General features: G+C 66.9%; 1 protein-coding gene across 3 annotated transcripts; it reads right to left on the reverse strand.

Annotated features, from left to right (window-relative positions):
- Positions 1-3,714: 3,714 nt before the first annotated feature.
- LOC104575924 (transcription factor COE1) lies at positions 3,715-20,050 on the reverse strand. Of its 3 annotated transcripts, none has more exons than XM_088526610.1 (17): positions 19,796-20,050; positions 19,059-19,174; positions 14,067-14,223; positions 13,858-13,921; positions 13,713-13,768; positions 13,127-13,200; positions 12,829-12,897; positions 8,398-8,479; positions 7,046-7,163; positions 6,763-6,896; positions 6,558-6,684; positions 5,771-5,859; positions 5,630-5,695; positions 4,928-5,102; positions 4,662-4,844; positions 3,891-4,085; positions 3,715-3,819 (listed from the first exon to the last, which is right to left on the reverse strand). In XM_088526610.1, exons 1-17 carry the CDS (start codon positions 20,048-20,050, stop codon positions 3,749-3,751), a joined length of 2,031 nt encoding a protein of 676 aa, XP_088382736.1. In that variant the 3' UTR covers positions 3,715-3,748. The 3 variants fall into 3 exon arrangements, with proteins under 3 accessions (XP_088382736.1, XP_088382737.1, XP_088382738.1); XM_088526611.1 differs by having other exon boundaries at positions 19,059-19,171; positions 19,796-19,816; XM_088526612.1 differs by lacking the exon at positions 19,796-20,050 and having other exon boundaries at positions 6,763-6,893; positions 19,059-19,189.
- Between the last annotated feature and the right edge of the window lie 1,479 nt (positions 20,051-21,529).

Genomic DNA, 21,529 nt, shown 5'->3' on the forward strand with positions numbered 1-21,529 from the left:
ATCAGGATGTTCCAGAGGGGCATAGTGCAGTGCAGGGTGCGGTGCATGAGTGCAGCACCAGGCTGCAGTGCAGGGTACACTGCAGGGGTGCAGTGCATTCATGCAGCACAGAGGTGCAGCAGGGCAGCAGAGCAGGGCAGGCTGGGCACAGTCTGCGGCCAGGGCCTGGTACGGTCTGGGCAACAGGGCAGCAGGGTCTGACAGCCCTCAGCAGTCCCCGCACCACGGAGCCTGGGGCCGCCTCGACAGGGAGCTGCCACGTCCCTGCAGCCCCATGTCCCTGCGTCCTCATGTCCCTGCAGCCTTGTGTTCCTGTAGCCCCATGTCCCCATGTCCCTGCAACCCCACGTCCATGCGTCTCCACAGCCCTGCCGCAGGGCTCGGCTGCTCTCTCCTGGTGCAGGGGCAGGACACAGCTGCAGCCAAGTGTCCCCAGGTTGCTGCCTGTCTGCCCGGCCCGCGGCCACCGCGCCATCCCTGTCACCCGCTGCACCGGGAGCAGAAGCAGGGCGCGGGACCCCCCCCCGAGGGGCACGCTCCTGGACAGACGTGGCTGCGGCATCCCCACGGGTGTCGCGCAGTGCGTGGCCCCGATGCGGGCGCGACGTCCCCACGGGTGTCACCCTGTGCAGGGCCCCCCGCGGCCGGCAGGGGGCGCTGCTCGCTGCCGGAGCCGCCGCTCGACGGGGCGGGAGCGGCGGCACCAACCTGGCGGCCCCGCGACTCGGGGACACGGCGGGTCCCTGGGGTCCCCTCCCTCCCCCCTGCTCCGCCTGGGTCGGAGCCTCCGTGTCCGAGGAGCGGGGCCTGGACACGGAGCCCCTGCCCGCTGCTGCCGCCATCCAGCCCCCCCGCCACGGCAGCCCCGGAGCCTGGGACCGGAGGAGACCCCGTGGTGACAGGGGGACAGGGCTGCAGCACTGCAGGGAGCGCGGCCGACACGAAGGCTGCGGGACACAGGGGTCCTGGAGGGGCTGGGGCACCAGGAGGGGCTGAGGACCCAAAGGGACACAGGTGCTGAGGGGCTGGGGGACACGTAGATGCTGGGAGCCTGGAGGGGGTGTCAGGGCCTGGGGACATGGGGATGTAGTGAGGGATGGGGGTGGTGGCCCCCATGGGACGTGCACAGAGGCTGAGTCCCAGAGCCTAATGGCCCAGGGGGCCAAGCGCCCCAATGCCACACAAGGGACACGTGCCAGGCGCACACTGCTCCAGTGGAACGTGCTGCCCCCGCGCTGCCTCGCTGCCCGTGTGTGGTGAGGGAGACTGAAGAGCGGGGGGTGCCTGCAGCAAGGGATAGTTTGCAGCGGCGGAGGGGGCACTGCTGGAGGGTGCTGGGCACAGCGAGGACCCCTTTGCTGGCTCAGTGTCGGGGAACGGACTGTACTGCATGCTGAACGTGTTGTGCCATGCATGCATGTCATGCCACACGCACATGCCATGCTGTGGATGTTGTGCCATGCATGCATGCTGTGCCGCATGCGTGTGCTGTGCTGCGTGTGCATGCCTTGATGTGAATGCGTGCCATGCTGTGCATGCACGAGTGCCACGATGCACGTGTGAGCTGTGCCATGTGTGCACGGTCACATCAACACAGCCCTCCCCTTGGCCCCGCTGTGGCTGCTGCCCAGGGCGGGCTGCCAGCCCCAGCCTGGCAATGCTGCAGCACTTCCCACCTCCTCTGCATGTTGGCAAAATGCTGCCGGCAAAGTTGGGAAACAGAGCCAGCCCCGCGGGCCCATCTGCTGGCACGTGCAGCTGCTGTGCCAAGTGCGCAGTCAGGCACTAGCTGCTTTGACATGAAGTGCTGCCAGGGCATGCGATGGTGAGTGGTGCCACGGCGCTGGCCCCTCCATGCAGTGGGCTCATCCCCGTCCCTGTGCCACCCAGGCTGCATGCTCGAGGGATGGAGCCACAGCCGCAAGCACCACACACACACACACACACGCGTGTGCACCCCTGCCCGCAGCGCATCACCACATGCACACACGCATGTGCGCCCCTGCCCAGCACACGACCCCGCGCACACATGTGGATCCATTGCACTGGACAGCCACCCCACTCACCAGGCTCCTGCCCGCCGCCCATGCCGCTGCTGCCCTGCTCACGCTGCACACGTGGCTCCTATCTGCAGCTCGGCACGCTTACGTGCACATGTGGCTGGAGAGCGCGGCAGCCCTCCTGCATGGGCAGCCATTGCCAGAGGAAATGGCTTGCAGATTCCCTCTTTCCCCGCTCCATTCCTGGCTGATGGTGCTTTTCCCCAGAAGGTCAGGGTTGGCCGGAGCTGCTGGGAGCCTCCATGGGGCTGTGCTCTGGCCTCCTCACCCCAGTCTCTGCAGCTGTGGCCACCATGGTGGTTCCTGGGTGGTTGCAGGGGGCAACCAGGGGCTGGAGCTGGGACATGCTCTGTGTGAGGGGTGCATGTGTGCCTGCGCACGTGTGTGACTGTGTGAGCATGCTGGTGTGCATGCCTGCACATATATGGGCGCACGCATGCCTGTGCACATGCATGTCTGTGCATGGGCCTGCACACCCGTGCATGTGTTTGCACATGTGTGTGCATATGCGCGTGTGCATGCCCATGCAAGTGTGCACATGTGGGTGACACTGGGGGCATCGTGGGATGCTGCGCTGGGCCCCTGCCTGCCTGGGTGCCCATGTTTGCCATGGGGAGCTCCATGTGGGCCGGGGCTGGAACTGGAGCGGTGCCAGGCGCGGAGGAGGCTGCGTTCCGTCGGGGTCCCCAGAGCCCAGCGTGGGCAGGGACAGTCGCTCCCACCTTTCCGGGCCACCGGCAATGGGAACAAGATGTGGGTCTGGAGCCAGATCCAGAGCGCGGCTGCTGCCCCAGCCGGGGGGGCTGAGCGATTCCAGCTGCGGCTGGGCCGGGGCAGCTCAGCTCCTGGGACATCCTGGGACAGGGAGCACTGCATGGCAATGGGCAGCATGTCCCATCCATGGCGACATCCCCAGGACAGAGAGCATTGGGTGACTCTGGCAGGTCTGTCCCTTCTGTGACGACATCCCCAGGGTGGCCATGGGCTGCGTGTCCCCTTCATGGCAGGTCCCTGTCCCCATGGCGCTCATGGAGGGCACGGAGCCGGCGGCCTTTCTGCAAGTCCCTTTATTCCCCTCCCCAAAGTGCCCAGCTCGGAGCCCCCGGTCCCCCCAGGCTGTCTGCACTGAGCCGAGCGGAGCCGAGCTGGGCACAGGGCAGCCGGGGGGCCTGGCGACCAGGGCGGGCACACACGGGCTCGGAGCCCCCGCTGCGGCTGGGGGGCCGGGGGTGTCGAGGAGGCGGCTCCTGCCCGTGGTCGCCGTTTGCGTTGCGTGTGTCCCCCTTGCACGATGGCACCGCAGCACCGTGGGGGGCAGCCCGCTCGGGGGTGGTTTTTCCCTTTTTCCTTATTTACAAAAGTCGTGGTGCCCCCCCCAGGCTGGAAAGCAATGGAAAGAGAGGCGGGGGCGCCCCCACCGCGTCCCGCTCCTCCCACGCGATGAGGGTGGCCGTGGCGCTGCGGGGGGGCTCCGCGGTCCCCGGCGGCTCCCCCGGCGTGGGAGGGCGGGGGGGCGCGAGCGGGGGGGCTCCACATCTGGAGCGCCACATCTGGGAACGCAGCGCTGCATGGGGGGAGCGGTTCCCCCCCGCCCCCAGCCCCCCATCCCGCTCAGTGGCGGGCGGCGCGGAGGGGCCGGGCCGGGCCGGGGGCCGCGGGGCCGCCCCGGGCCGCGGCCCTCCCTGCGCTTAGGAGTAGGCGAGTCCTTGGAGCGGGCGCGCCGGGGCCGGGAACTTGTCCGGGTCCTCGAAGGGCTGCTCTGGGGGGGGGATGAGGGGCGTGAGGCGGCGGCGGGGGGTCCCGCGGGGCGGGGGGCGCGGGGGCGCTCACCTTGCAGGCTGCCGCCGCTGGGGCAGGCGGGCGGCGGGGAGCCGGGCGGCCGCAGCACGGGCGCGAAGGCGCTTTTCTGCTTCACGGCCGAGAGCACGTGCACGGGCGAGAAGGGGAAGCCGCCCGCGCCGGGCGGGCTGCTGCCCGGCGGCAGCGTGATGGACGAGGCGGCGAGCGGCGGGCTGGAAGGCATAACTGGGGGGGGACGGGTCGGCAGCGCTCTCGCACACCCCCGCGGGAGCGGCGCCGGGACGGGCATCGCCCCGCCACGCTCCGGCATCCGCAACCGGGCACTGCCCCCGTTACCCGCAACCGGGCACTGTCCCCACCGCCCCTCAGCACCTTCAACCGGGCACCGGCATCAGCTCCCCCCCTGAGACACCCATCAGGGCATCACCCCCACTGCCCCCCAGATCCCCAGCCGAGCATCAATCCCGGTTCTCCCTGGAACCCACAGTGGGAGCAGCCCGAGGCTGGGCATTGCTCCCCACTCCCCCCAGGACTCCCAACTGGACACCGCCCCTGCTCCCACCCAGACCCCCCAAAAGGACATTGCCCCTTGATCCACCTGGGACCTCCAGCAGGAGCAGCCCCAGGCTGGCATTGTCCCCAGCATCCCCGGCACATCCAACAGGGCATCACCTCAAGCCCCCTGGGCCCCCAGTGGGAGCAGCCTCGGGCCCTCCTGCCCCACATCACTGCAGCAGCTCTGGGACTCGCATGCACCCAGGATGCCGCCGGAGCCAGAGCCGGAGCCGCGCGGGGACTCACTGGCGTAGGGGGAGTTGGCAGTGGAGCCATTGAGGAAGCTGGGGGAGCCGGGCACCCCCAGGCTGGCCATGCTGCTGCTGCCGTAGCCATTGATGCCGGCGGCGCCGCTGTAGCTGCTCTGCTGTGGCGTGGAGCTGGGCACGTAGCCGCGTGGCGAGGCGCTGCTCGTGGTGCGCGAGTAGCCTGCGGGCGAGAGCAGCGGCCGCGCTGGCCCTGGCGCCGCGGGCAGTGCGAGCCCCGCACATCCCGCTCGCCCGCCGGCCCACCTTGCTCTGTGCCTGGTGCCGCCTCGCCGAGGCCGCCGGCCAGCTGGCCGCCACCGAATGAGTTGGTGCCCATGATGGGCGCATGGCCAGCGGCCAGCGAGGACAGCTGGCCTGGCGCACGGGGAACGCTGTAGAGCGCCTCGGCGATGTCGGCCGCGCGCTTCAGGATGAGGTCCTGGAGGGATAGGGATGGGGACAGGGATGGCATCAGGCAGGGCCACCCACAGTCCCTGGAATGGGGACTGGCTGTCCCGGGGGAGATGGCCAGGGCCAGCTGAGGCTGCTCCAGCTTGCACCACCTCCTGGGACATGCACAGCTTCCACCAGGAACAGGGATGGGAATGGGCTGTGATGGGAAGGGAAAGGGGCAGGGAAGACTGGTCAGACTCATGCCACCTCCTGGGACATGCACCATGCACAGCCCTGAACTGCCCTCAGGAACAGGAATGGGAACAGGCTGTGCTGGGAAGGGAAAGGAAGGGCAGGAACAGCTGAGGTTGCTGCAACTTGTGCCACATCCTGGGACATGCACTATGCACAGTTTCCCCTGGGAGCAGGGCCAGGAATGGGCTGTGCCAGGTGGGAAGGGCCGGGGCAGCGGGGGCTGCTCCTGCTGGATGTCCAGAGCAGGAGCAGAGGGTCCGGGGAGCCGTGCAGCCCTGCGCCGGCGGCTGGCGCGGTGCCCATCACGGCGGGCGGTACCTGGTTGCCGTGCGGCATCCCGTAGAGCGCTTCCACCAGGTCTGCCGCGCGCTTCAGCAGCACCTCCTGCGGGCAGCGGCACCATGGGGGCCGGCCCCCCGAGCACCCCCGGAGCCCACAGTCCCCCGGGCTCGGCCCTACCTTGGGTAGGCGCTCGGGGTCGCCAGGGTGCCGGGGAATGACCTTCTGCAGGCGCTGGAAGCCGTAGTCGATGGTGGGCTCGTTCAGCGCTGGGGGCACGTGGTGAGGGGGGCTGCGCCGGGGCCCCCAGCGCATTGCACGTGTGTGCACAGCCCCCCAGCACATTGCACACGTGTGCGCAGTCTCCCCCACCCCGACATTCCACATGTGTGTGCACGGCCTCTACTCACACTGCACACGTGTGCATGTGCACAGCCCCCGGCACACTGCGCATGTGTGCACAGCTCCTGCTCACACCGCACGCATGTGCATAGCCCCCAGCACATTGCACCCATGTGTATGCCCCCTGTTCACACCACATGTGTGCATGGCCGATGCTTATACTGCACGTGTGCGCCTGGTCTGTGGCATATTGCACGTGTGTGCATGGCCTTTGCTCACATGGCATGCATACGCACACTGCCACACTCACATGGCTTGCTGTATGCTGCTCTGCTCACACTGCATGCACACATGCCACCCTGCTCACCGCCCATGTGTGTGCGTGCTGCCACACTCGCATCACATGCAGGTGCACACTGCCCTGCTCACGCTGCACACATGTGCATGCAGCCATGCTTGCCCCACACACATGTTGCACCCTGGCATGCACACACATCTATGCACACGCATTCGCACACAGCATCTCACATATCCAGACTCCTCGTCACAGGCCCCCAAGTGCCCAGTGTGTCCTGTGCTGGCCGCAGTGCCCACGCATCACGGCGCGCTCCCCGTGCGCTCTCACCGGTGTAGACGAAGCGGCCCGGGGCGCCCTTGCAGAACTGCTTGGACTTGTAGGAGAGCGTCACCTCCACGACGCCGGGGATGTGGCGCGGCGGCGTCTGCACGCGGATGGCGTGCGGCGTGATGAGCTGCAGGGGCGCGCGGCGCTGAGGCAGGCCGGGGCTGGGGGGCCCCTGTCCGCCCCACACCCCCGCGCCATCCCCTACCTCGCTCCACACCAGCATGGTGCCAAAGACAACCTGGAGCCCGTCGAAGAAGTTGTCCCCGATGACGATGACGGTGGCGCCACCCGTGGTCCAGCCCTCGCTGGGGCTGATGGCTTTGATGCAGGGGGTGGCTGCTGCAGGGGACAGGGCAGCGGGTGCTGCACTCACCAGGAGCCACCCATGTGTCACGAGCATCCACACAGGGGCATTCAAGCACACAGCACATGCATATGCCTGCATGTGCACGCGCACACGTGCCCCGGGCCGGGCGGCCGGCACTCACCTTCGGAGGGGTCAAGGCGCCGTGCCCGGCGGCCGTGCTTGGAGTTGTTGTGCACGAACATGTTGTCGGACACGGCCAGGACGTGGCCATCCACGTTCACCGTCGTGGACACCACCACCTGCGGGAGCGCCCGTCAGGGCAGCGGGCACCGCTGCTCCCGGACCTCATTCCCTGGGCACGCACGGTCTGTCCCAACGGAGCCCCCTTGTCCCCAGCACTCCCCCACACCTTGTGACACCCTGGAGTGGCCTTGCCAGGCCCTCTGTGCTTGGACAGGACAGCCTTGGTGGTGGCAGGTGTATGCAAATAGACATTTGTGCATGCATGTGCATGCGGGTGCTTATGTGTGCATATATGGGCACCTGTGTACAGGCATGCATCTGTGCACACTTGTGCACATCGCTGTGTGCGTGTTTATGCATGTGGGTGCAGCCGCGTGCATGCATGCATCTGTGTACGCTCACACACCTGTACGTGGACACATGGGGAGGTGCATGCATGTGTATGTGGGTGCCCGTGTGCACACAAAAACCGCTGTGCGCATGCATGCATCCATGTGCACATCTGCATCTGTGCATGCACATGCCTGCGTGTGAATGCATGTGAAGGTGGGCACTTGTTTGTGTGTGTACATGCACAGTCACCAGTGTAAATGCGTGTATCTGTGCACACATGTATCCATGCATGCACACGTGTGTACGTGTGCACACACAAGCACCTGTATGCATGCATGCGCCCGCTTACGTCTGTGCAAGTTCATGCACACACAACTGCGCGCAACACAGTGCTGCAAGATCCCAGCTTTGCCCGGGACACCGCTGTGGTCACCCGCCTGTCCCCATGCCACCAGGCACACCAGGGGGGACACCCCAAGCCGCCTCCTGTGCCCCCTGCCTCCCCTCCGCCTCTCCCTCCGGCGTGGAGGTGGGTGGACTTGGCTCTTCTCCCGGAGCTGCTTGGTGCTATGCAAATTGGATAGGTCGTTAATCATGTAAAAATGTCACAATTATCATATCTTTACGAGAGGCCCTAATGAAGGCGCCCGTGCTGGGTGGAAGAGACGGGACAGACCCCCCCCCCCATCTCTCCGCTCTGCAAAAGGAAACTCCAGCTGCTGCGAGGAACGCTCGGCTTTGGGATGAGGGGGGGACATAGAGGAAGAGTTTGAAAAGGGGGTGCAAGAAGTTTGCAAATGGGAATTGCAACTGCAAAGAGTTTGAAAAGGGGTCTAGGGTTTGCAAAGGGGAATTCGGGGATCGATTCCCCCCAGACGAAGGGAATTGAGCCCCAAACTCCCCTAGACCCCTTTGGGAAAAATCTCTCTAGGCTCCACTGATAGACACAGAGCTCACCTGGAAGCGCCGCATGTCCCGGGGGTTCCCCGCATTCTTCAGGCAGTTTTGGTTGCATTTGAGGAAGAACTTGAGGAAAAACCTAAGGAATGGAAGGAGAGACCCCAGGGGTCGGCGCTGGCTCCCAGCCATTGCAGCATGTGCTCCTGGGTGCTCATCCCACTATCACATGCATGGTTGGGATCTCGGACACACTCCTGGGACCATGGATATGTTCCTGGGGTCACAGGCATATTTATGGGACCATGGACACGCTCCTGGGGTCATGGACGCGGCCCTGATGTCATGGATATGTTCCTGGGACCACAGGCACAGCCCTCTAGGACCCCAGACACATTCCTGGGACCACAGACACGTTCTGGGTGTCACAGACAGGCTCTGGGCTCCTGGCTCTGCTGGCACAGGGTGCACAAGCTGCACACACACCCTGATGCAGCCGCCCTGTGCACACATGGCCACAGCATGTGCCTGTGACCACAGGCACCTTGCATCCCTGTATGCACGTGCATGCACACATATGCATGTTCATGCACATCTGAGAGGCCTGTGGCTGCCCCTCTGCACACCCAGGACATGTCCCAGATCATGGGAACCGGGCAGCCTTGGTGCCAGGTCACCATGCTGTGCCAGGTCACTGCACCGTGCCAGGTCACCGTGCCATTCCAGCCCTGGTCACTGCGCCATGCCAGGGCTCCATGCTGTGCCAGGCCACTGTGCCATGCCAGGTCACTGCCCCATGCCAAGCCACCACGTCCCTCCCTGCCACCTCCTTCCTCTCTGTCCCCTCCCTGACGCTCCCAGCCTGTGTCCCCTGGACACCCAGGGGGACAGTGGGGGGGTGCAGGTGGGCACCTGGCAGCCCTGGGGACCCCATGCTACTAGACAGAGCCCACGAGGTCCCTGCATGAGGTCCCAAAGGGTGGCCGTGCCCAGAGTGGCAGTGTCCCTGGACAGGGGGCAGTGCCCTGGCTCCGCTCCCCAGGGGATTCCAGCCATGGAATTGCAGCCAGGAGACTGCCCTGCCTGCAGCCGCCCTGGCCCTTTTCCAAATTCTGCTTGTCCTCACTGTCCCGCGCCCAGTCCACAACCCACCTGACATCCAGATCCTGCATCCCAGCTTTACATCCCGCCCAGCATGCCAGCCCAGCATCCTGCCTACATCCTACCCTGGTATCCTGCCCCCACATGCCACGGGAGTGCACCCCACACTGCACACCTGCACCCCATACCTGTGTCCTGCCCAGCATCCCAGCCTGACATCCCACCCTGGTATCCCGCCCCCACATGCCACGGAGCATCTGGTCCCCTGCCCTGCATTGCATCCCATCCCAGCATCCTGCCCCGGTGTCCCACCTCTGCATCCCATCCCAGCATCCTGCCCCAGCGTCCCATAACACATCCCCCTGCAGCATCCTGTGCCAGGATCCCAGCCTGGCATCCTGGCTCCCCATCCCTCCACAACACCCTGGTCCCACATCCCACCCCAGCATCTCATTGCTTCATCCCCCTGCAGCATCCCACTACCGACCTACCCCAGTGCCCCCATTCCCCCCAACTCACCCCCATCCCTCCCTGCATCCCATTCCCCATCCTGCCCCCCGCAACTTCCCATCCCTCCCCTCCAACCCCTCATCCCATCACAGCTCCCGCCGGCTCCGTAGCCGTCCTGCTCAGATCCCCCCGCTCCGCGGCCGCCCCTCCGGCCGCCCCGAGGCCGCGGAGCCCCCGCGGGGCCGGCACTTCCCGGGTGGTAATCAGGAGAAGGAAGGAGCGGGACCGGGGAGGAAACCCCCTCCCCGCGCCCAGATTGGCAGAGCGGCGCGGGGCTGCGGGGCGACCCCCCCGGCCCCCCCGCGCCGCGCGCCGAGAGGGGAAATAATAATAAAAACACGTTGGACTCCTTCAGCTCCTTACGCGGCAGCCGCGCATATGGGCCCGCGAGTTAAAAATACAGACAATGTGCATACATTAGCATCCATAATGCACAAGGCTCCCCATTTAATATGCAAATTCCCGGCAACGCTGCCGAACACCTTCTGTTCCGAGCGCATAAATTTGAATTTGCAATTAGAATAATCTTGTATAATTAATGAAAAGCGTCAATTTTAGCTCCTAAGTAATTTGATTAACATGTTGATAGGGCACTTATCTGGCTCTCTAAACCAGTGGGGCCGGGCGTCGGGCCGGGGAGCGGGCGCCGGGGGGAGGCAGGGAGCAGGGCCGGGGGGAAGGGAGCGGAGCCGGGCTGGGAACGGCCAGAGCCGTGACCTGACGAGGGGAGACCCCGGGGAAGCCCCTGCGTGCTGGGATGGAGGAAGGGCTGGGATGTGGGACAGCACTGGGGTGCACTGGGATTGGGGTGCACTGGGATTGGGGTGCACTGGGGCAGGATGCACTGGGATTGGAGTACACTGGGATTGGGGTGCACTGGGATTGGGGTGCGCTGGAGTAGAACGCACTGGGATTGGGGTGCACTGGGTTCGGGGTGCACTGGGGCAGGATGCACTGGGATTGGGATGCACTGGGATTAGGGTGCAGTGGGACGGGATGCATCAGGACTGGGGTGCACTGGGGCAGGATGCCCTGGGACTGGGGGGTGCACTGGGATTAGGGTGCCCTGGGACTGCGGTGCACCAGCGCTGGGGTGCACCAGATCTAGGGTGCTGTGGGACTGGGATGCACCAGGGCTGGGGCGCACTGGGGACACACGAGCTGGACCCCTGGGGATAAGCAGGGGTGGGAGGGTCCCGGCGGATCCGGGGGGCCAGAGCTCTGCCTCGCGCTGGCTCCGGGGCCGGCTGCGGTGGCAGGAAGCGCCTGTGCACAGCTGGCGGCGCGGGCGGACGCACATCTGGCCAGCGGCCCGGGGCAGCAGCCAGCACATCTGGCTGGGCCGCGCGGGGCTGAGGCCGGAGGCGGCGGGAGCAGGGGGGCTGGCGGATCCGTGCGCACGGGGCCGGGGCCAGGGCAGCTCACGGTGCCCACGCGTGCCCAGCCCCATGCAGTGCTGCAACAGGGTGGGGGGACACGGCGGGCACGAGCCCCCGCTCTGGGTAGGGGGCTGCATCTCCCCAGCCCTGGGGTGAGGGGCCAGTGCAAACATGGGGACCCAGGAGTCCTGCTGAGCCCCAGGAACTCATCACATCACAGGCTCCTCGGGGGCAGCTCCAGTGCAGACCTGTCCCCAGGGGTTTCCAAGACCAGCCTGGAGGATGCAGGGATGGACAGAAGGATGGGCGGGTGGATGGAGAGCGGGATGGGCAGGGGGATGGCGAGCGGCCTGGATGCAGGAGGGACGGAGGGATGGGTGGCTAGCAGCCTGGATGGGGTAAGGGATTGAGGGAGGGATAGAGAGATGGATCGAGGACCAGCTGGGGGGAAGGAAGAATGGAGAGGGGACAGGATGGGGAAGGATGGAGGGAGGATTGCAGGGATGGGTGGCTATGGGGCTGGATGGACAGAGCGCTGGATGTTGGGAAGGATGGGGGGATGGGGGGATGAAGGGACAGAAGGAATGAAAGGAGGACCTGGATGGAGGAAGGCGCATCTGCACAGCAGGCGAGGGGAAGGGGACGGACAGACGCAGGGCTGTGGGGCCGGCCAGGCGGGACACGGGTGGCAGAGAGCAACCGCCTGTGCTGACCCCGGTGCTCGGTGTCCCCGGCCCCACGGTGCCCGGCCACGTGCCAGTCTGGCACCAGGACCCCACGATGCTCTGGGCTAGCGGCAGTGCCTGGAGCCGCCTCTATTATTTATTTGCTTGATGCGTGTCGGAAGCGGCGCACTGATGGCAAACGGCATGTCCCCATCTGTCACACGCGGCCACTGCCACTGCCTGGCACAGGGCACCCAGAGCCTGCAGCATGGCACAGCATGGCATTGCATGGCATGGCACCGCATGCATGGCAGTAGGCCATGCATGCAGCAAGTGCGTGGGGCCTCAGCCCACGTGCTGTCACTCTGAGCTGCCCCGAGGGCTGCGGCCGGCAGAGGCCACAGTGATTTATGACTGAAGGGCTGGGAAGAGGCACCGGAGCTGCTCTGTGCCCCAGTGGGTCTGTGGCAAGGACGGGGACCCTGTGCCTGCCCTGCTCATGGGTCAAGGGCGCTGGCCCAGTGGATGCGCCGCCTGCGGAGCAGATGGAGCGGGTGGCCAGGACCAGCGCTGGGGCTGCTGCACTCCTCGAGTCATTAGTGCTAACGAGGCAGCATCCTGATGACTCCCCCTGCCCTGGCACGGTCCCAGCCTGGGGGCTCCCTGCCATCTCACAAGGTACCATGGGATGCTCGGAGCTGCCAGCCCGGAGCGGCAGGGAGACAACGCTGGGGTCCCATGGGAAGCTTGGAGCCAGCAGCCTGGAGCGGCAGGGACACGATGCTGGGTTCCCATGGGATGCTCAGAGGCGCCAGCCCGGGGCCGTGGGCACCTACCTGTCGATGATGACGGGGTCGGACGGCGTCTCGTTGCGGTTCCCGCAGCTCTTCTTGTCGCAGCAGCGGCTGGGTGGGCGAGAGGGGCCGGGTGAGCATGGGCGCCCCAAGCCCCCTCCCCAGCACCAGCACCAGCCGGCGAGCCCAGCGCTGCGGGGAGCCCGGCAGCCCCGGCCTCGTTAGCGCGGCTCCCGCCGCAATTAGCGGAGCGCTAATTTGCACAAACATGGCACGCGAGCGCAGTAAACAAGAGCTGCTCTAATGGGGCACGGGGGAGCCCGGCCCGCGCAGCACCTACCTGCACATGATCTCGTGGGTGAGCAGCACGCGGCACATCTCGGGGTTCTTGTCCTGCCCCTCGTAGATGATGGCCTGGGAGGGAGAGAGCGCCCATGTGGGGACCGGCCTTGCAGGGTCCCTGCTGCCCATGGCACGCGGCTCCCTGCTGCCCCGCGCCCCCCTGGTGAGGGGGTTTTGGGGACGTGCCGCATGGCCACGTGCGGGTGCGAGCCATGCATGCCCATGCGCCCAGGTGTGAGCCAGGGACACCGCGGTGGCGGTGCCAGCCCTGCATGCCTGCGTGCGCACAGCTACAAATGTCCGTGCACATGTGTGTGTTTTGCACAGCCGTATGTGTGCACAGTTACAAGTGTGCATGTCCCTTTGTTTGCATGCATGTACAGATGTGCATACCATGCACATCTGCATGTGTGCACGTGTACAAGTTTGCAAGGGCTGTGCACCTGTATGCACATGCACATATGTGCAAACCATGCCTGTGTACAGATGTGCACACCAATGCATGCACACCAGGGTGTGCATACCTGTCCAGACACGCGTGCTCTGCACACCTGTACCTGCCCCTGTCCAGATGTGCCGCCTACCTGTTTGGACATGGAGTCGATGAGCCTCACGTAGAGATCCTGCTCCGTCCGGATCCCTGCAGGGAGACGGAAGGTGTGAGCCCTCCCTGTCACCAGCCCCACGCGCTGCAGCCCCGGCCCCAGGCAGCCCGGCCCCGGTCCGCACCGTTGCTGTAGAGCAGCTGCAGGCGGTAGTGGATGCCGTTGTTGGTTTTCTCACCGTTCTGCTCCTGCGGAGGGAGAGGGAGAAGCAGGAGGTCAGACGTGACAGCCAGGACCCGCTTCACCCCCGGCAGGGGGAGCACCGGTCCCTGCCACACGTGCCCCGAGTTCGGGTGAGGTCTCAGCCTCGGGGGCACCGCGGCGCTCGCTCACCCGGTCCTTCTCCACGAAGTCGATGAAGGAGGTGCGCTCGATCTCCACGGGCTGGCCCTGCCGGTCGTACATGGCCAGCACAAAGTGGAAGAAGTTGGATTTGCGCAGGTTGGAGGGCGGCTGCTTCTCGAAGTGGGCGCGGGCCAGGCCCACCCCGCTGCAGGCAGGAGGTGGCCATGAGCGGGGCCGCTGCTCGCAGCGCAGCAGCACCCGCCTGCCCCGCTGCATGTGCACCCTGGCACCCAGCGCGCTGCAGACACGTGGGTGCATCCGCACAGGGATGTGGGTGCGGGGGGCTGCAGATGCACGAGGCTATGGGTGTGGGGGGCTGCATTTCCATGGGGCTGCGGCTGCACAGGAATGTGTGTGCAGGGGGCTGCAGATGCATGGGGCTGTGGGTGTCCATGATGGTGGGTGCACAGAGATGCAGGCATGCAGTGCTGTGAGTGCAGAGATTGCAGGTATATGGGGCTGTGGGTGCAATGGGGCTATGGGTGCACAGCGTTGCAGGCATATGTTGCTGCAGGTGCACAGCATGGTGCGTATATGGGGCTATAGGTACAGTGGGACTATGGGTACACGGCATTGCAGGTGTGCAGTGCTGTGGGTGCACAGCGCGGTGCGTATATGGGGCTATGGGTGCAATGGGGCTACGGGCACACAGCATTGCAGGTGTGCAGTGCTGTGGGTGCACAGCGTGGTGGGTATATGGGGCTATGGGTGCAGTGGGGCTACGGGTACACAGCATTGCAGGTGTGCAGTGCTGCGGGTGCACAGCGTGGTGGGTATATGGGGCTATGGGTGCAGTGGGGCTATGCGTGCACAGCGTCGCAGGCATATGTTGCTGCAGGTGCACAGCATGGTGCGTATATGGGGCTATAGGTACAGTGGGGCTATGGGTACATGGCATTGCAGGTGTGCAGTGCTGTGGGTGCACAGCGCGGTGCGTATATGGGGCTATGGGTGCAATGGGGCTACGGGTACACAGCATTGCAGGTGTGCAGTGCTGTGGGTGCACAGCGTGGTGGGTATATGGGGCTATGGGTGCAATGGGGCTACGGGTACACAGCATTGCAGGTGTGCAGTGCTGTGGGTGCACAGCGTGGTGGGTATATGGGGCTATGGGTGCAGTGGGGCTATGCGTGCATGGGGCTGGATGCACAGGGTGCTGCGGGGGCTGACCCACTGCCCCGAGCCCTGCACCGGCCGGGGGGGCTGCCCTGCGCGTGGTGTCCCGTGGGGCCGGCGCTGCCCTCCGCCCCCGCCGCATCCGTCCGCGTGGGGGGCCGCGGGGGGGCAGCCCCTGCCCAGCTCCGCTCAGCCTCCGGCACGGCCCCATCCAAGGCAAACACGCGGGCGGGGAAAACCTCCCTCTTGGTGACCGAAAACCCATGGGGCGCGGGGGGCCGGGGGGGGCTGCGCTTGGCTGCCGCCTCTGCGCCCGTCCCCGTGTCCCCACACGAGCAGTGCTGCCCAGGGGGGCAGGTCCCCCAGGAGCTCGGGATGGGGAGGCTGGGGGGTCACAGTGCTTGGAGGGGTCGGGGTCCTGCAGCGCAGGGACACGGCCACCACCTGGGGCATCCCGGCACCTGCGGGGGGCCCAGCCAAAAGCTGACCCCCAGCCCGGCCCTGTAGCCCTGGGACAGGGACCTGCACCCCCTGCTCCCCACAGCCGTCCCTGCTGCCCCTGCCCTGGTGCCCGCAGCTCCGGGGCTGCCGGAGGGACCTCACCTGTGCCCCTCTCCTCCCACACCCTCCGTGCCTCAGTTTCCCCTCATGGGCACACGAGGCATCAGTGCTTGACGCTGCACACCCATCACGGCACACACCATGCACGTGCCACGCTGGGACACACGTGTGCAGATGCGGGGGCACACGCGTGTGCAAATGCCAGGCCACGCATGCACACACGTGCAAGCCTGGGGCACATCCGTCCCCTGCAACGTCCCACCACGCCGCCGGGCACACGCACAGGGACACGCGTGTCCTCGTGCCCCACCAACACAGGCACCCTGGCCCACCGTGTGCTCCGACACGAGACCCGCACACGCAGTCACACATGTGGCCGCACACACACTGCGTGCTGGCTGCACCGGGGCCCCGGGGCGCACCAGGACCCATGGGTGCTGGCCCAGCATAGACAGGGGTGGTGGGTCCCAGCGGGACGCCCCCCCACAGACCCCATCCCCAGGGTGCAGCGGGGGCAGCCTGCACCGCGCAGGGACTCGCTGCAGCTCCGCTCCGCGCCGCCGAGACCCCGCTCCAAGCGCCCGGCCCCGCTGCCATTAATTATTAACGGCAATCAGAGCATTTCCTAGCAGAGCAGCCCAGCGAGTGTCGGTTACAGGAAAGCAGCCGCTCCCGCGCGGGGATCCTGCAGGCGCGGAGGCACCACGGCCTGGGCTCCCCATGGCCAGGAGGGAGCAGGGACAGAGCGCCTGGACCGCAACGCGGAGACACCGTCTCGGCTGCCCTGCAGGCACCCCGGGCCCTCGCACTGCACAGCCAGGACCCTAAATCCTGTGTGCTGCACCCCGGGACTCTGCTCCTCTGCATCGCACCCATAGGACCCTGCTCCCCTACACTGCACTGCTGGGACAACAGGTGCTGTCACAGCACCCATGGGACCCTGGTCCCCCTGCATTGCACTGCCAGGACTCCGGCCACTGTGCATTGCATCACCGGGACCCCAGCCCCTCTGTGTTACACCGTCGGGACCACAACTGCTGTGCATTGCACCGCTTGCAGCCCAGCCCAGCTGTGCTATACTACCGGACCCCAATTGCTATGCATTGCACTGCCAGGACCCCTGTCCCTTGTGCATTGCACCCATGGGATCCTGGTCCCCCTGCATTACACTGCCAGGACCCCAGCCCCTGTGCGTTGCACCACCGGGACCCCAGCCCCTGGGCACAGCCCGGGGCTGCAGCTGCGGGCAGCGAGCAGGACATGACGCTGCGCGGCCGCGCGGGCTCTGCGGGCCTTGCTGGCAGCCACCAGGCACCCCGGGAGCAGCGAGGGCTGGACAGGGCGAGCAGAGCGCCCAGGCTGGGCCGGGACCGCACAGCGCGCCAGGACCCGCAATGCACACACTGCCCTGGCCGCAATGGGGACCCCGGCTCTGACCCCACTTCACCCCATCCTGCCCCATGCCTGCCATGGGGAGGTCCTGTGCGCAGCCCCCCTGCCCAGGCCCCATCTTCCCGCTGGGGAGAAGCTGTGGGAAGCGGGTTCTGGTGGGACAGGCCTGAAGGCACTTGGGGCAGCTGCCACCAGCTCCAGTGTCACCCATCCCCATCCCCAGATTCCTCCTGGGTCCGGGCTGGGCAGCCACAGGGACAGCGGCTGCGCTGCGACGGCGCTGGGGCGGGATGTGGGGTTGGCAGCGCCTTTCCTGCAGTCTTCCCTCATCCGGAGTTATTTTCTCATTATGGGACTCCCCTTCACGCCAGGGCTTGGCCACAAGCTGCTGCCCCGGTGCCATCGTGGTGCTGGGGACCCCGAGCGCGGGTGTGCGGCACCCCAGGGCATCTCAGGCTGGTGCCAGCGCCTGGGCGCTGCTGGCGTGGGATGCATCCCGCTCCCTGGGGCCGGCTGCGGGGGGAGGCAGGCGGTGTCCTCCCCCTGCACCAGGGGACCCCCCTGGTCCCCAGGGCACGGAGCAGCCTCCTGAGCAGGGCTTGGGCGCCAGGGGCTCGGGAGGGTGCCAGGGCTGTGCCTGGGCTGCTGCGTGCCACGAGGGCCAAGCCACAGTGTCCTCAGGAGTTCCCTAATTCCCCCCTTGCCAAAGAGTATGGCGGGACAGGAGGGGCTGGGGCCGTGCTGGGAGGTGGGCAGCTGCTGGGCACAGCTCAGGACCCCATGGCACAGGAGTGGGGACAGCAGGGATAGGGATGTGGCACATGTTGCTCCATGGGGACAGCAGGGATGACGATAGGGCATATGGAGCCCCATGAGGCTGCCATGGATGGGAATGGGCACAGGGGGCCCCAAGCCCCGTGGGGATGGCATGGATGGGAATGGGACTCAGGGAGCCCAACAGGATGGTAGGGACAGGGATAGGGCACATGGAACCCTAAACTGCATGGGGACAGCAGGGATAGCAATGGGGCACATGGAACCCCTAGTCCCATGGGACTAGGATGGAGATAGGGCATATAGATCCCAATGGGGACAGTAGGGACAGGGATGGGGCATAGGGAGCCCTGAACCTCATGGGACAGCAGGGATGGGGCACCAAAATCCTGATGGAGACAGCAGAGATGGGAACGGGGCACCTGGGGTCTCACGGAGATGGCACAGACGGGGATGGGGCACATGGAGCTCTGAGCTCCATGGGATGTCAGGGACAGGGATGGGGCACAGGAGGTCTGTGGGGAGGGCCAGGAGCAGCCCCCGGACAGTGGGACGCGCGGGGCTGTGTGGCTGGGCGGTGCAGGCTGCAGGAGGGTCTGTGCCCATCACTGCCCTCCCGGTCCTGATGTCAGAGCCTGCCCCAGAGCAGCTCCCCGCCGGCGGCTCTTCCCACCCGCCGTGGCACCGGCCCCGGTGGACACGCAGTACCCCACAGCATGGCACAATAAGCCCCTCACAGCTCGGCAGCAGCTCCAGCCCCACTGCCACCACCCACCGGCCCATCCAACATGTGGCAGAAGCTCCAGCATGTGCAGGGTGCCAGGATGCCCAGGGTACCTGGGGACATGGGGTGCCAAGGATGCCCCAGTGCCTGGGATACTCAGGGTACCCATCTGCACAGGGCACCAAGGATGCTCAGAGGTTCCTGAAATGCCTTCAGTGCGCAGGGTGCCCGAAGTGCGTGGAAATCCCTGGTGTACCCATGGGGTGCAGGGATACAGCATGCAGGAGCTGCCCGAGGAGCCCAGGGTACTTGTGCTGCCTGAAGTACCAGGCGTCCTGGGATATTCGGGATGCCTGGGAGGTGCAGGATGCTCAGGATGCGCACGGTGCCGGGATGCCCACGATGCCCCTTACCTCTGCGCGGCAGTGCTGGCGTCCAGGATGCTGGTGCTCTGCAGCCACCTCACGGAGGGCAGTCCGGCCGTCAGCGGCTCTTCCTTCATGGGCAGCCCCCCCCGGGGCAGCGCCTCCTGCACGGAGAACATGGCAATGGGGCTGGGGGGGGCCTGCCGTCCCAGCCCCACTGCAGCCCCTAACTTTGTGCCGGGGCCCGGGGCTCAGGGGCAGGCAGGTGCTGCGGGCCACCACGGTGGCCACCAGGCAAGCGGCATTTGCGGCTGCTGGGTGGGCAGGCTGGGAGGGAGGCCGGGCAGGAGCGGAGGCGGCGGAGGTTCGGCCGCAGAAGTTGGAGACAGAGGCGACCAACAGCCAAGTGCCGGGGACCGGGAGGGGAAGGGGCGGGGGGCAGGGGGAGAGGGGAGGGAGGAAGGGAGGGAGGAAGGCTCGGAGGAGGAGTGGAAGGAGGGATGGGGAGGCAGGGAGGAGGAGTGGAAGTAGGGATGGAGGAAGGCTTGGAGGAGGAGTGGAGGGAGGGAGGCTCAGAGGAGGAGTGGAAGGAGGGATGGAGGAAGGCTTGGAGGAGGAGTGGAGGGAGGAAGGCTCAGAGGAGGAGTGGAAGGAGGGAAGGAGGGAGGAAGGCTCGAAGGAGGAGTGGAGGGAGGGCAGGCTGCGGGCGGGCGGGGGCGGCCCGCGCGGCAGAGCGGCGTCGGGCCGGGCCGGGGCCGGGGGGGCGGCGGCGCAGGGCTCGTTACCGGGCGTGCGGCGGCGGCGGCGGCGGGCGCGGCGCTGGGGGGCGGCGGCGGCAGCGGCAGCGGCAGCAGCAGCAGCAGCGGGCGGCCGGGGGGGCCCCGCGGCGGCCGGGGGGGCTCGGCGGGCGGCGGGGGCGCGGCGGGGCCGCCGCCTCGCCGCCGCCCCGCGCCGCGGCCCCGCCGCGCCGCCGCCGCCACGAGCACCATGAGCACGAGCAGCCGCCGCCGCCGGCCCGCCGCCCCGCCGGCCCGGGCCATGCCGCCGCCGCCGCCTCCCCGGGGAGGCAGGGCCGGAGCGGCCGGGGGGAGGCGGGGGCCGCGGCCGGGCAGGCTGACATCATTCCGGGGAGGAGCGGTCCCTCCCCGCGCCGCGGAGGGGGTCCGCGGGCAGCGCCGGCACCGGCCCCCGCCGGGCCCCGCGCCCCGACGCCCCCCGGCAGCCCCGAGCCCGCGCCCGACACCAACCCCCCATCCGCGGCCCCGGGGCCGACGCGGGGCGGCCGCGCTGCCACCTCCGAGCCCCGCCGCGCAGACGCCGCCGTCCCCAGGGACATCCCCGAGAGACCCCAGAAGGGCCCCGAGCCGCCGCAGAGCCCCCGGGGACCTCCCAGGAGAGCTCACAGGGGCCCGGGGCCTCCCGGAGAGACCCCGAGTGGGCACAGAGAGTCCTGCGAGATCCCGCTGCATCCCCGGGGCAGCCCGGGGAGACCTCCGTGCATCCCCCGAGGCACCCAGAGAGACCCTGAGGGGCCTGTGAGGGAGGAGCCTGCTGCATCCCCTGGACTCTGCGGAGACTCCCAGTGGCTCTGCAGGGTCTCATGGGACACCCAGAGTGTCACTCACAAGGGCCCTGGGGACACCCCTGAGAGACCCTGCTTCGTCTCCTAGGACGTCCCAGGGAGACCTCACTGATTCCCTGGAGACAACCCAGAAACACTCCGGACAGGCCCAGAGATACCCCAAATTGACCCCTCTGCATCTCCTGGGTCACCCTGGAGAGTCCCCGCGTGGGCCCCAGAGACCTCCTGGATGTCCCCAGGTGGCCCCTGCATCCCTATGGAGACCCCACACAGACCCCCAAGTGACCACTGGGCTCCTGCCTTCCCCGAGTGCTCTGTAGTGACCTTGAAGGAGTCCCACATCCAAAGATGTCCTGGATTGATCTGAAAGGAGCCCCAGACTTGGACACCCCAGAGTGACCCCAAAGAGCCTCCAAGCCTCCCAGAGTGATGACCACCTGGGTCCTTGAGCTACCATTGCCTGCAGGGGACCCCTGCCCTCCTGGACACCCAAAGTGACCCCAAAGCTGGGGGCAGCCCCATCACCTGCACTGGCACCGTGGGTGACACCCAGCCCTGCCTCATGGATTGAGCATCCCCAGTGACACCAGACCCGTGGCTGCAGGGGTCTGATAGCCCTGTCCCCATCCCTCCCCCAGCATGGGGGCTGGAGGGACACCCTGCAGGTGAGCAGGGATGGGCGTTGCAGCGAGCAGGGCCAGCAGGGCCAGCAGCCACATTGTCCCCTGCAGCAGGTAGCCCTGAACGGGGTCTGCAGCAGTGCCATCACTGGCTGCGATGGGGACACACGGTGGCTGCGCCACTCTGGGCTCGTTAACACATTGAGGACAGTGAGGGTATCTGCTGGGACTAAGATGGGGTAGAAGAGTCGGGGATGTGGCAAGGGAGGAGGTGGTGTGACCAAAAAGGACAGAGCCTGGGTGCACCCTCAGCGCCG

The sequence above is a fragment of the Tinamus guttatus genome, unplaced genomic scaffold (assembly GCF_059628265.1).
Source record: "Tinamus guttatus ecotype Peru unplaced genomic scaffold, ASM5962826v1 Tinamus_guttatus_pri_ptg000247l, whole genome shotgun sequence".
NCBI classification, from domain to species: Eukaryota; Metazoa; Chordata; class Aves; order Tinamiformes; family Tinamidae; genus Tinamus; species Tinamus guttatus.